The sequence below is a fragment of the Globicephala melas genome, chromosome 11 (genome assembly GCF_963455315.2).
Source record: "Globicephala melas chromosome 11, mGloMel1.2, whole genome shotgun sequence".
Lineage (NCBI taxonomy): Eukaryota > Metazoa > Chordata > Mammalia > Artiodactyla > Delphinidae > Globicephala > Globicephala melas.
The window spans coordinates 7,853,721-7,868,486 of NC_083324.2; the positions used below are offsets into that span (position 1 = coordinate 7,853,721).

General features: G+C 47.4%; 1 protein-coding gene across 8 annotated transcripts in view; it reads left to right on the forward strand.

Moving 5' to 3' along the window:
- SRGAP3 (SLIT-ROBO Rho GTPase activating protein 3) overlaps positions 1–14,766 on the forward strand; it is a 333,106-nt gene that overhangs the window by 290,134 nt on the left and 28,206 nt on the right. For all 8 annotated transcript variants that reach the window (XM_070046600.1, XM_070046601.1, XM_060307410.1 and 5 more), the window contains 4 exons: positions 6,956–7,090; positions 10,599–10,704; positions 10,905–11,132; positions 13,968–14,047. In XM_070046600.1, the coding sequence (XP_069902701.1) occupies positions 6,956–7,090; positions 10,599–10,704; positions 10,905–11,132; positions 13,968–14,047 (549 nt within the window). The remainder of the gene's footprint in view (positions 1–6,955; positions 7,091–10,598; positions 10,705–10,904; positions 11,133–13,967; positions 14,048–14,766) is intronic.

Consider the following 14,766-nt stretch of genomic DNA (forward strand, 5'->3'; position numbering starts at 1 on the left):
AAACCCTTTTTGGCTTCTCTGGGCTGGCTGGTACCCAGATTTCACATGCATTACTTTCTGTTTCTTGACATTCACCACCCACCGGCCCTGGGTTTGGGTTCCTGACCTGGCTGACCCTCGGGGCACCTCCTCCCCCATCTCCTGAAACCAGCTTTCCTCTCCCTGGCTCGCTGCTGTGTTCTTCTCAGCCCCTGGCAGTGAGCGGCCTGGGCCCACTCCTCGCGGCCCACCTGCTCTAACTGGTGATGGAACTTTCTCTCCAAACCAGTACATTGTGTGTTTTTCCTTTCTTCCTTTTATTTAAAAAATTTTAAACCCTCTAATCCCTGCAGGGTGCCTGTCCTTTGCCACTTGTTCAAACAGACATGGATCTTTTCCTCCTTGGCCCCTTTTTTTCTCTCTTTGGGCGAAGCTCTTGCCTATGCTCCGTGAAGAAGGCTGTTGAAAGGAGCACGGACCTCTTTTTGTTAAGCTTGTGAAAAAATTACATGTTAGAAATCCATTTTTGGCTTATTATTCCTAAACGCACTTTCCTTCTCCTCTGACATGAGTCAACCAGGGTTTTAGTTGGGATTATGTTTTTTTTTTTTTTTTTTTTTGCGGTACGCGGGCCTCTCACTGTTGTGGCCTCTCCCGTTGCGGAGCACAGGCTCCGGACGCGCAGGCTCAGCGGCCATGGCTCACAGGCCCAGCCGCTCCGCGGGATGTGGGATCTTCCTGGCACGGGGCACGAACCCGTGTTCCCTGCATCGGCAGGCGGACTCTCAACCACTGCGCCACCAGGGAAGCCCAAGGGATTATGATTTTTTTAATTATATTTTGCTGTCAATAAATCTCAAACTCAGCACTCAAGTTTTGAGATCTTCCTGTAATCTTCTGGCAAAATGAAGGAGAAAACATCATGGAAAAACAGGAATCAGCAGCTGTGCTGTGGAAAGAGCTGTGGTTTGCTGTTGTCTCCCAGGCTAGCTTTTTGCCTCTCTGTGTTCCCCACAAACCAATCCCCTGTCCTCTTGGTATGTAAAAGGTGAGAGAGCTGCCTGTGTTCTCTCCTCATGTGGAAGGGTGGCTGGAAAGGGAGTCAATGGTCCTTTCACTGTGCTCACATCAACATAGGGTTTGGATTTGGGGCTGAAATCATGGCATGTAGGATCTGACACATTCTAGACTCTGGATGTGGCCCTTCTCAGATCTGTTTCCTACCCCAGGAAGAGGGGTGTGAGCGGGAGACACAGGGAGGGGTTGTCACGTTGCGGAGCCTCGGGATGGGGCTGGGAGGATCTTGGCCGCAGAGACCTGCCCTGGAGAGACCACCTGTGGGCTTCCTGCCATGCCCCCATCCAGCAGCACGTTCCCCTAGAGCTGTGAGCACACACGGTGTGTTCACTCTGCCCTGGGTGCAGCCTGCCTTCAGCCCTTAGGGAATGCTGGGGCGACCTGGCTGGGAGCAGGCTGCAGGCAGGGCTGTTTGGTAATAATTCTGCCTCCTTCCCCGGGAAACTAGCTAGCAAAATGGGAACTAGCTTTCTCTTGGACTGGCCTGGAATTTTAGCTCTAATTCTCCTCCTGGAGGAAGCCATCATTCACATACACCATCCTGCTCATCTTCAACTCTGGAATTCCATTCATTTCTAAGCCAAAATTGGCAACCCTTGCAGAGAGCCGAAGGCCTGGGCTAGGAGGGAGGATTGTTTGGATGGCTCCTTTTATGGACGAAGTGCCTTCTGGGAGGAAGAGCAAGAATGGATGGTGTGTGTGTGTGTGTGTGTGTGTGTGTGGTCAGTAAGTTAACCAGACTTAACAAGGAGAGCTTGTATGGAGGAAATAAAATCCTTGTGCTTTTGGATCATGAGACCACAAGAGTAACATGTGGTGCACTAGGGGAACAGCTTAATACAGCGCAGTTTTCAAACTCTTACGGTCCTTCAGAGGGGCTTCAAGGGCTGCTACTGGGATAAGGAGGGAAGATGAGAAGGTAGGGCTTGCACCTTTCTCTAAATTCAACTAAGGCAGCTTTGCTCATCCATGGGAACTTTTTTCTTGAAAAAAAAAAAGTTGAGATTCTACTGTAAAGGAAGGAGGGAGAGAGGGAGGGAAGGAAGGAAGATGATAGATGGATAGGTAGATAGATAGATAGATAGATAGATAGATAGATAGATAGGCATGCAGGCAGACAGGCAGCAGATAGAATTGAAAACCACAGGTAAAAGAAGGAATACCTCCCAGGCATTACGAGACCTGGGAGCTGCTGGTGTCTGTTTCTGACTACATGAGCAAGTTGTTTCATTTGTTGGGGCCTCAGCTTTCTTGCAGGTGAGAGGGGTGGAGCTGGAACCATGCCTCCCCTGGTGCCATGCAGTGCTGTTTTGCGGATTAAGAGAGATCACATATGCCAGTGTGCTTCTCACTTGAAAAGTGCTATATCAGTATAGGCAATATATATATATATATATATATATATATTTATGTTTTCTCTCTTCCTTCCTCATGAGAAAGTCTTGTGGGGGAAGCATTTTCCTTTTTTTTTTCCGGTTTTTGAATTTTTAAATTTGTTTCAAAGTTAAACCCAAGACACATTGACTTCATAGGAAATCCACTGAGAAATGATTTTCTAGGCTGAACACCTGTTTCCCTCTAGTGTCCCCCCCAACAGAGCATGTACCTATTATTTACTTTCATTTTATAATCACTGCTGTCCCACCACTATACCAAGATCACCTAAACTGTGTGTGTGGTATTCTGAATATTCTTACTGATACCCTAAGTTCACTAACTGCAAAAGATTTTCTGGGATAACCTGTCACTTGAATTCTTTGGCTACTTTTGAAGATGAAGTCCAAAGAACTCTTAAATGATTCTCCTTTGGGGAAGATGGTATTTTATAGGCATTAGCAACTGGCACCTGGGGCTGTACTGATCCCATCTGGCATCACTGGGAGGCAACCTGTAAAACCAAAGAATCATTTGATGCAACAGGCAACTAAGTGACTCAAAACTGAAGGTTAAATTTAAAGAAAAAACTAATTTAGAGGAAAAAAAGGTAATCCTAGAGGAACTCATTCTAAGCAATCAGTCATTATGCCTGTGTGTTTGTGTGTGTGTGTGTAAGGCAAAACCAGATTGATTCAGTGCAGGCTGGTGGGTCCCAGATGATTGCTTAGAATGAGTTTTCCGGAGACAGTGATCTGAGGGAACAGAATCTGGCAAGTGGCCAGTACCAGTAAAGAGCAGCCATGAAGTGCTGGGGACATTTACATTCAACCCCTGTGGGGAAGCATTTTCATCTCCTCCTATGGGAACGTCTGAGAGGTTGACCTGTGGAACACAATGCATGGGCTGCCACACACAGTCGTTCAGGCTGGGCACTGCACAAGAGTACTCAGCCACGAGGACAGGAGTGTGCTGAACTCTGGCTCATGCCCTGGAAGCCACAAGCCCTGGTTCAGGAAGTGTGTGTGTGTGGGTGTCTATCTCTAATTTGCACTAAAGCATGTTGGGGCCAGCAGAGGCCCTGGCAGTGACACACATTCTCTTCCCACAGAGGCATAGTATAGAGATCCAAGTATGAATTTGCAGTTCTGCTCTTTTTTTTTTTTTTTTTACGGTACGCGGGCCTCTCACTGTTGTGGCCTCTCCCGTCGCGGAGCACAGGTTCCGGACGCGCAGGCTCAGCGGCCATGGCTCACGGGCCCAGCCGCTCCGTGGCATGTGGGATCTTCCCGGCACAAGGCACGAACCCGCGTCCCCTGCATTGGCAGGCGGACTCTCAACCACTGCGCCACCAGGGAAGCCCGCAGTTCTGCTCTTCATTACTTACCAGACTTAGATTGCTCTGGCTGTTCTGGCAGGAGGAGGAGAAGCCCAGTGAACAGACCTCTCTCAGCACCTTCAGGGAGGTGTCAGGTTGCTGCCTGCTTCCTTTCACGTCCCCCATGGAAATCCTGGTGGTGAACTAGCTCAGCAACCCCCATTAAACTGAAAAGTGCTGCTCTCCTGAGATATTTTCCCCTGTGCAATTGGCAAAAATTTAAAAGACATTCCATGGGCAGGGCTATGGAAAAGCAGCCTTCTCCTATGTTGCTGGGAGGAGGAGAAAATGGTGCCGCCCCACCAGAGGAGAATTTGGCTTTATCTGATGAAACTACATGTTTGTTTGCCCTTTGACCCAGTAATCCCACTTCTAGGAACCTACCACAGAGACACACCTCTATGAATAAGAAACACAGGTACAAGGTTATTTGTTGTGGCAGTATTCGTAACAGCAAAAGATGGGAATGTCAATCCATAGGAGACTGGTTGACTACATTATGGTCTATCCATGAAATAGAGTCGTTTGCGGCCATAAAAAAAAAAAAATGAGGAAGATCTGTATGAACTGACAAGGAGGGATTTCTAGGATTTACTGTTTAGAGAAGAAACAAGTGTATGTAGTAGCAGAGTGTGCTACGTCCATTTTATGTAAGAAATGAGGGAAGGTAAAAAAATTGTATATGTGTATTTGCTTAGTTTTGCAGAAAGAAAGATTAGCAGGACAAACCAGAGACTAATGAAAATGGTTAAATGTAAGGTGTAGGGAGAGAAGAATAAGAATAGGGCTTCTCTGCAAGCAACTTTTTATCTGGTTAGGACTCCTGGAACATGTGGATGCTTTATATTTTCAAAATTGCATACTTTAAAAAAAAAAGGATTTCTAAAAAAATTAAATCCCTAAAATTGAATATAAATAGAAACAAATAAGCTGTATATCAGACTGACAACCATACAGAGAGTAACTTTTCAACATGTGCTCTGGTCATACACTTTTTTAAAAGCTCTATTGAATTACATACCATAAGGCTCATCCATTTTTTAAAGTGTATATTTTAGTAGTTTCTAGTATATTTATAGATTTGTACATCATCACCATAATCTAATTTCAGAAAATTCTCATCATCCCTAAAAGGAACCCTGTACCCATTTATAGTCACTCCCTGTACCGCTTACACCCCAGCCCCCATCCCTAGGCAACCACTAATCTACTTTCTGTCTTCTGATCATATGTCTTTAGTGGGATACATTCTGAGGGCCTAAAAAACAAAAAAAGCCCTGCAAATAAACGTTAATTTTTATGTAGTAGGTTTATCGCTAGTGGTGATATTGCTATTAAAAATCTGAAACTAGGGCTTCCCTGGTGGCGCAGTGGTTGAGGGTCCACCTGCCGATGCAGGGGACATGGGTTCGTGCCCTGGTCCGGGAGGATCCCACATGCCGCAGAGCAGCTGGGCCCGTGAGCCATGGCTGCTGAGCCTGCGCGTCCGGAGCCTGTGCTCTGCAACGGGAGAGGCCACAACAGTGAGAGGCCCATGTACCACAAAAAAAACAAAAACAAAACCAAAAAAATCTGAAACTGTTTTATGTATATTGTAGGATAAGGCAGATACATTAAGATATCAATTATAAATACTATTCAGAACAAGATTTTCACTGTAAGAAAAATGAAATGAAAATACAAAATAAATGAAGGTAAATAAAACATTGTACCTTAAACATGAATTAGAGATATCAGTGTGAACTTGTGAAAAAAAAATATGTATATTCTAGCTATATGTACTGAAAGAGCCTAGATGTTCTTTATGACACTCCTGTAGCAATGAGCACACCTAGAACCGAGATCTTGGTTTCTAAATACCATGCCCTGCAAAAAGCAAACAAAGCTCCTTAGAGAAGTTTTTTATTCCAGGTCTAGGTCAAGGAAAGTACCAGGTGATTCAGGGACATTTTTTATGCCAGTAAGCAATTAAGTGCTCAATAGAGGTCGCATCAAAGGACATAAGAAAGGACTCCCCCTGGCCAAATCTGGGGACAATCTGAGCACCCCAATGAATAGTGATGTAACGGGTTATAACACTTTAATTAAAAATTATAAAAACAAGCCCGTAAAATGTTTTTTAAAAAAATAGGAGGGTGGAGGGAACACGGAGAAAGCTCTTCTTTAGAAGAATGCCACCTAATAATTGTAGATGGAATGACAGAATCCGAAAATCACCATTTTGTTAGAACCGCAGGGTAATAATTGATTTGGGCAAAAGTTATCATTGGATGCTCAAAGCACTGGGTAAAATATGTTAAGCATGATGACATGCACATAGATCACTTATTGTTTACAAAAATATTTTATATTTTACACTTGTTATTACAAAGGAGAAAATATACCTTTACAGTGTAGAGATCCAGAGGCCACCACCTTAACCCAGTGATCAAGCATTACCCACATAGTATTCTTGGCCACAATATTTAACCTGACTCTAATCATGAGGAAGCAATCAGACAGATCCTGAACGTGAGGCATTCTACAAGGCAGTTGGCCTGGACTCTTCAATAAAAGTCAATATTATGAAAAACAAACTAACAATAAAAAATGTTGGGGTCTGTTTTGCATTCAAAAGACTAACGAAGCATAACAACTGAATGAATTGTGTGAACACTGATTAGATCTTAGCGTTTGAAAAATTCTATGAAAGACTTGGGACAATGGGGAATGTTTGGGTAAAGTCTGTGACACGGTGTTTTGGAACTCTTGTTAATTTTCTTAGGTGTAATACACGGTTACGTAGGGGAATAGCCTTATGCTGAGAAGGAATGTGTTGAAGTATTTAGCAGTGATGTGTTGTAATGTCTACAAAACACTCTCAAATAATTGAGCAGTACTAAACATAAGTAGAGAAAGGGAGGGAGAGCAAATATGGCAAGATGAGTGTAAGTGTAGGGTGACGGATGTTCATTATTTTAATTCTACAGCGTTGTTAGAGATTGGAGCAGTTTCAGAATCCGCTGCAGGGAGCACCCTAAGCATGCTGTGTGGCGGAGGCTGTCACATCTGTCCTCCAGTTCAGGCTGGGCCAGGTCACCTCTTCCGCCATCTGCACACACCCTGCCCCCTTACCGAGCTGAATCATCATCTCCTGTTTCCCCTTAGGTGAAGACCCGCTTGTGGATGATCAAAATGAACGAGATATCAATTCAGTCGCTGGTGTTCTAAAACTGTATTTCCGAGGACTGGAAAACCCACTCTTTCCTAAGGAAAGGTTTCAAGATTTGATATCTACTATTAGTAAGTATTTCCCAGGTGGAATGATCAATTTCTTGACCAATCTTTATTGAAGCTGCACTCCAGGCTCATCGCTGCAGGGGAGGGGTGCCTTGAAAGAAGCCATATGACTCTTGTCTTCATGGAACTTAAAACCTAGTTGTGGAAATAACAAGATGGTTTATAATAGAAGAACTCATGGGCATGGTACACCTCTGGGTATAGGAGGAGCTCAGAAGAGAAGAGGCAGAGGGAGCCTTGGTTTCTCAGATCACAGCTGACGGAGAATGATGTGAGTAGAGTCTTCGGGGAGGAGTGGACTCAGCGATCCTAGGAAGGGTTGGGGACCCACAGATCAATGGGACCAGCAGGAGGGTGTCCCAGCCAGTACATGGTGTAAGATGCTGGAAGGGTCTGATGGAGCAAGAAAGGGAAGACCTTGAATGCCTTGCAAGGATTCCAGAGCTTTTCCCCTTGGGTTACAGGGAGCCATGGAAGGTTTGGGAGTCAGGTCAGCAATATGGCAAACAGGGAAATGATGAAAATAAGTTGATTGTGGGCTTCCTCTGACATCACTAGCCATGAGAGTCCTTCTTGACTAGTATTTCTGTGGATAAAGGCAGGAGCCCAATCTAGGGGCTGAAGTAAAGGCACCTTGACTGTAAGATGCCAAAATCCACGACAATCTTTTGGGAGTATTTTTTTAAATAAACTTTTAATTTTAGAATATTAGAATGTTAGTATTTTGGAATAAACTCTTTTTTTTTTTTAATAAACTCTTTGAGTTACAGAAAAGTTGCCCCACACCCCGTTTCACTAGGGATGCTTCTCACAATGTTCTGAGGGATATTTGCAGCCAGGGAAGTGCCCCAGGAGGTGACAAGAGCCTAGGGAGGCTTGAACCCTCTTATTTGTCTTGTGTGAAAGGCGCTTCCTCCTCTCTTTTGCCCCGCCACTACTTCCTGCTCATCTTTCGTGATCCACTTCAGGCTCCAGACCACCTCTCAGAAATCCCAGGCCACAGAGGCCCATCCCTGTCTGAGCCCAGTGTCACCTGCTCAGCCAGTATTTCCAGAAGCTCCAATAGACCAGTTCCTGAGCGGACAAGGTGTTTGGCCCCTGGTACAAGGTCATGGCATTGTGTACCTTGAATGACAGTGTGAGAGGAAAAGTCCCTCCTCAGTTCCCTCCCAAAGCCTTGGCTACATCAAGGAGTGACACCCCCTCTGCCCCCAACGTACAAGTCAATCTCCCTGCTAAACAGAGAGAGCAGGACCTCAGTCTCAGAAACTTTTGTATAAAACAATGTCTACCTATAATTTGGTAGCATTGTTTTGCTTTCATTGTATCTCTTTTTATGTTACCTTCTAATTATGGCAAGTGATCCTGGTTTCTCCTTTACAGAGTGAGGTAAGGTCTCCTTTTTTTTTTTCTTTTTGCAGTACATGGGCCTCTCACTGTTGTGGCCTCTCCTGTTGCGGAGCACAGGCTCCGGACACACAGGCTCAGCGGCCATGGCTCACGGGCCCAGCCGCTCTGCGGCATGTGTGATCTTCCCGGACCGGGGCACAAACCCGTGTCCCCTACATTGGCAGGCGGACCCTCAACCACTGCGCCACCAGGGAAGCCCAAGGTCTCCTTTTTTAAAGAAATGTATTTAAGAAAACAGTATTAATAAACAGTAGTGGAGGTGGTCTAGGGCAGTGTGACTGAAGCCAAGGACATGGAGGGGCCTGTATGGGGGGCAGTGGACTCGATATGTGTGCCAGAGCCTTCCACTCTGTGTGGAGGCCTTGGTGAGGTGCCAGACCTTGAAGGTAGGCTGGAGCATGCCAGGTGGAGAAGAGAGATCACCAGTGTGTGCAAAGGCCTGGAGCAGGAGAGCCTTCGTGTGTTTGGGTGGAGGGGTGGGGGGTAGCTAAGGTGGCCTGGCACAGTTCTTCTTCAGGGCACTACTGGCACTTTGGGTAGAGCAGTGCCTTGTTGTGTGTCCCACACATTCAGGACCCTTAGCACCTTGGCCCCTGGATCCCAAATGCCAGTGGCACCCTCCAGTCACTGCAACAACCCCAGAGAATGCCCCACATATTTGTAAGTGCCCCAGAGGTGCACGCCCACTTCATCTGAGAAGCATGGCTCTCAGTCATCTTCAGATACTTGGAGAAGGGGCGGCAGCTGGGAGATGAAGCAGGCAAGGGTGGTTGAAGCTGCATCATGAAGGGCCTTGGATACAGAGGAGAAAGGGGGAAGCTGTGTTTTAAAAGGAACATGCTGACAGGATCTGGAGGCTGGAGAGAGGAGGGGCTGAGTGAGAAAAACATGTTTTTCTCTGAAAAAGAAACTGACATGGGTTTATGCATCAGCCCTGCAGATAATCATTGGAGCTTTGGTAGCTCACTCTTAGCCTGAGCTTTCTCTCTCTACAGAGAAAAGCCCACAAAGCACTTTTTTCTCCTTACCAAGCCCAATTTGCTGCCCCCAACTCTGGCTTGACTGATTAAATGTCTGTATCTCTAGGGTTGACCTGAAAATGGGGGTCAGAGACAAGAGCCCAGGAATCACCAGGCTCTTTGACCAATATACAGCTCAGGAGGTGGTTATTTATTCAGTGTTCATTTCCTGAGCACCTACTCTGTGCCAGGCCTGTGCTGCAGCTGGTGTTTTTAAAGAGTCTAATAAAACCTGGTCCCTGCCTGTGTTCATCAGGACTCATAGGCTACAGGTGACAGAAACTCAGCTTACACTGACTTAACCCGTAGAAGGGAATGTAGTGGCTCCTATATCTGAAAAGTTAAGGCCCAGCTGGACTCAGACCTCACACGACATCTTCGGGAATCTGTGCCCTCCAGCTCTGTGGTGACTGCACTCCCGGACACCATCTTCTTTCCTGGGAGCCCCCAGCTGCTCCTCTACCCAGTTGCAAGAGGGAACTTCTCTCTAGGTTTCTCCAGCTGAGTCCCAAGGATCAACCCTGATTTGTTCTGATTAGGCCATGGACCCCTTCCTGGGCCCAACCCTGTGGCTAGGGGAATTTGATGCTCTGATTGGCCAGGCCAGGGTCACATTTCCATCCCTGGAACTGAGAGTAAAACTGCCTCCGCCTGGGCTTCCCTGGTGGTGCAGTGGTTAAGAATCTGCCTGCCAATGCAGGGGACACGGTTTGATCCCTAGTCTGGGAAGATCCCGCGTGCCGCAGAGCAACTAAGCCTGTGCACCACAACTACTGAGCCCATGCGCCACAACTACTGAAGCCCACGTGCCTAGAGCCCGTGCTCTGCAACAAGAGAAGCCACCACAACGAGAAGCCCGCACACCACAACCAAGAGTAGCCCCCGCTTGCCGCAACTAGGGAAAGCCCATGTGCAGCAACGAAGACCCAACACAGCCAAAAATAAATAAATTAATTAAAACAAAACAAAAAGCTGCCTCCCCCTGAACCACGTGGGCTGATCTCACAGGTGGGACTCACAGATGTCAGCTACTTGGCTCTCTGATGGTGAAAGGCACCCTGAAAAGTCCCTTTGTGTTACAGAACTGGAGAACCCAGCTGAGAGGGTGCACCAGATCCAACAAATCCTCATCACCCTTCCCCGCGTGGTCATCGTGGTCATGAGATACCTCTTCGCTTTCCTCAACCAGTGAGTTGCCCAGCCAAGGGGGGGACCCCCTCTTTGACTCAGCCCTGGCCTCCTTTGGGAGGGGGTGTCCTGAGGTTTGTAGGTACAACTGTTCCTAGAACATGGGACCCTCCTGAACGTGAGTAGAGCCCCCAAGAGAAAGAAACCACGGAGGAGGATTCACCTTTCCCTGGTGACTTGTGGGTACTCCTTTCTTGTAGCCTCTCGCAATATAGTGACGAGAACATGATGGATCCCTACAACTTGGCCATCTGCTTCGGACCCACCCTCATGCACATCCCCGATGGGCAAGACCCTGTGTCCTGCCAGGCACACGTCAACGAAGTCATCAAAACCATCATCATCCACCATGAAGCCATCTTCCCCAGCCCCCGGGAGCTAGAGGGACCTGTGTATGAAAAATGCATGGCTGGAGGGGAAGAATATTGGTAAGATTCCATTCTTCTTAATATTATTATTATCATCGTTGTTGTTGTTACTGTTGAACCAGAACAGTAAGAAACCCTTTGATTTTGTTACTGCTTTTTAGTCTGTACTCCCATATATATTTTCTCATTTGAGCTTCGCACCAGCCTTATACGAGGGATAGGTACATCAGTCAAGACTGTCTTGATTTATAAGGGACAGAAATACAACTCAAACTGGCTTAAGCCAATTGGGAATTTAGTTTTAACTAAATAAAGTCTGGGATCATGGCTTTAGGTATAGCTGGATCCAGGAGTTCAACTATTATCATCAGGACTCAGTCCTGCAATTCCCAGCCCCTGGCTGCTTTCTTCTACATTGGCTTCATTTTCAGGCAGCCTCTCCCTTGGTAGTTTCAAAGAGGCATCTGGTAACGCCAGTTTAGAGCCTGTTCTCTCACCATCCCCAGTGGAAAAAGAGCTTCTCCTTCCCAAATGTTTTAACACAAGTCCAAGAATTACGTCTCCTCCTGAGGCTTGGGTCTGGTGAACTAATCACATCGATTAGGAGATGTATGTAATGCTGTCATTGGCCAGGTGAGCTGCAAGCCCATCTCAGGCAGCAGGGGGTGGATAATCCCCACCTCAGCCTCTTAAACTGAGAATGACACTTCCCACCCTTGTCCCCTACCATCTAGAGTTCTCTTTTCCTGGCAAAGTTTGTTCACTTTCTTTGAGAGCTCCACACCAGGCCAACAGGTGCTAGTTGGGCACCTGTGTACCTGGTGCTACACTGGGTCTTGGGAGAAATATTTTAGAATCTTATCAAACTCAGGGCTGACTACCTTCCCCAGGCTAAGACCTGAAAATACGGTGAAAATAGAACATTTCTGTGAAGACAGAAAATTCAGAACACCAACTGACAAAAACCAAAGGGTTCCTACTCTTTCTTTCTTCCCAATCCAGGACAACACACAGCTGTATGTTTAGGTATTACCCACACTGCTTTCAGCCAGATGCCTACAGGGGAGTTACTCTTTTGATTGTCAGAGCGTTCCTGGACTCTTGCCTCGCTTTAGTTCTGTGGGCATATTTGGGCAGCGGCTTCAAAGAAGGGAAACGTTCCAGCCTCCTTGTTTCTCTGCAACACTTCTCTGCATAGAAACACCGGGCCACAGCTCTCTAATCTCATCTGAGGCACCTGGAGCCAGTCTGTCCCTGATCTGTAACAGAAATCCTACAACCAGCAAGCACACTTTTTAGACAAAGGAAGCTTTTCAACTTTATCGCTTTTGCAGCCATTACCAGTTTTCTTTTCTTGCTGCAGTATATATAATTAGTGCTCTGGGAAGGCACGTACAGATCTTAGCATACTTACCAAAGCACTACATACAGTAACCACACTTTTCTTAATCCCATTTGTGCCCCATGAGAAAGGAAAACTAATTACATGGTAATTTTGGAGGAGTGTTCAAAGCCAAAAAGGAGGATTTGGTTGAGGGTCTCATCACAGTGGACAACATTCATTCACCAAATGGTTACTGAGCATCTGTCCTGGGCCAGGCCCTGGGCTGAGGAGTAGGGATGTAACCTGACCAGGAGTAACCCCTGAGACAGGGAGGAGGAAACAGGCAGTTCTAGGAGTAGGGGCCCTGGAGCCAATGTAGGGAGGTCAAGAAAGGCTTCCTGGAGGAAACACGGAGACTTGACTGAGACCTGAAGGATGAACTGGGTCAGCCAGGTGAGAGCGGGCAAAGAATGTGCTAGGCCTGGAGCATGCAATAAAATGAAAAGTGTTCTGTATGCCTGCAGTGTTGCATGTGACGAGAGAATGGTGAGAGAGGAGGCCCCACAGGCCGGCAGGAGCCAGGTTATGAAAGGTCTTAAGCCATTGTGCAGAGTCTGGAACTTATCCAGGAGAATTTTTCATAATAAAGTCCATTTTCCTTTAAATGGTATTGTAAATGTCACCTTCAAGAAGACTTCCTTGACACCCTGTGTAGGTCCCCTCTCCTGTTCTTGTCTCTGCTCATTTGTGCCTATATAACATATTTCAACTTGTAGCACTTCTGTTTCTCAGCCCATGAGGGCAAGGTTTGTGTCCACGTTACCCGTCAACGCATCCCTCTTACCTAGCACCATGCCTGGCATAGATTAAGACTCAATCAATGGTTTGATTAAAAAAAAAACTGATTGGCTCACTATGTGAATGAACCCTGGCCTTAAGAAGCTTACAATCCAGTGAGGGGGCAGCAGCTGATGAAATTATCCCAGCGCATTAGTGACAGAATTTGATGGTCCTGGACTCACTCTACCCCTAAGCCCATCATGGTTGCCAGCCTGCTCGCCACCTGGGCTGATGTGGATTTTGCACGCAGCACCATGAGGCAGCTCCGAGGAACCCACTCCTTAGGAGCTTCACCCACCTCGCTGAGCTTGTCACCTCTGCTGCAAGACAGGCAGGGAGCCAGGCCAGATGGATGACTCTCAGTACTTCCAAAGTTCCTTCTGCTCTGGCCTGAGGTCCTTCTGAGGAAAAACGTCGGTGTTTTACTGCCTTGTAGATCTTACAGAATACTTAGGCACTGACGGCCTTTACCAAGAAGACAGCCCAGCAAATTTCAGGGCTGGGGTCAGTTGGGGGATGGTATTCAGGGAATCTTCCCAATGGGTGAGGGGGCCGGGAGTGGTTTTCTGTTAGGAAGGTCTGCGGGTGGTCAGATCAAAAACTGGGATGAAGTGGGCCTGGCCTGATCTGGGTCAAGGCGCAGAGGTGGGCTAGGCCGGCGCCTGCGGGAGGCTGAGGGCAGCGTGAGGTACAAAGCCCCCCAGGAGTCCCCTCCCTATGTTTCCTTGCAGCGACAGCCCGCACAGCGAGCCAGGGACCATCGACGAAGTTGACCACGACAATGGCACCGAGCCTCACACCAGTGATGAAGGTGAGTGAGGGGGAATCGGGGCGAAGAACTCACCTGGGGCCTCTCCCGCTGACTCATGCCTGCCCACCTGCTGGGCTGACCCACGTAACCACCCATCCAGCTTTGGAAGTCAGCACGTCATCCTCTGATGCAGACAGCGACCCAGAAAGACCTCCAGTCCACTGCATCCCCACACAGCTTGCCTCCTTCCCTTCTGTGTCCTGCCTGGCCTGAGTGCAAATCCTAAGGGACAAGAGTTTCCTAAGTAGGAAGCAGGCTTTGTCCTCTTTCCCTCCTCTGTTGGGGGTCTGTTCTGCGCCCGGCCTGAGCTGGGACCTGGGGCACATCAATGGACCAGACATGGGTCATCAAGGCGTTCCTGGTCTTGTCACCTGACAGGTCGAGAGCAGCTCCCCACCATGCAGAGTGACAATGCCAGGCTACAGGGGTGACCCAGTGCAGTGGGTACCCCGAAGGCGAGGCCAAACTGTGGTGACCTAGGGAAGTGTTAGCATATATAGAGAGAAAGGCCAGCCTGGGCTCTGAGGGACTCCTCAGACCTTCCACCCCTCTAGACAAGGAAATAAAATCAGGTTTGTCTCTAGGGAGCCTGGACACTACAGGCAAGCAGTCTGGATAATATGGGCCTGGGGCCAGCATTTCCATTAGGCAGATCAGGCACAGTGCCCAGGGCCCACGATGCTTTCAGGGCCCATGAAAACGTTTTAATTTTTTTTTTA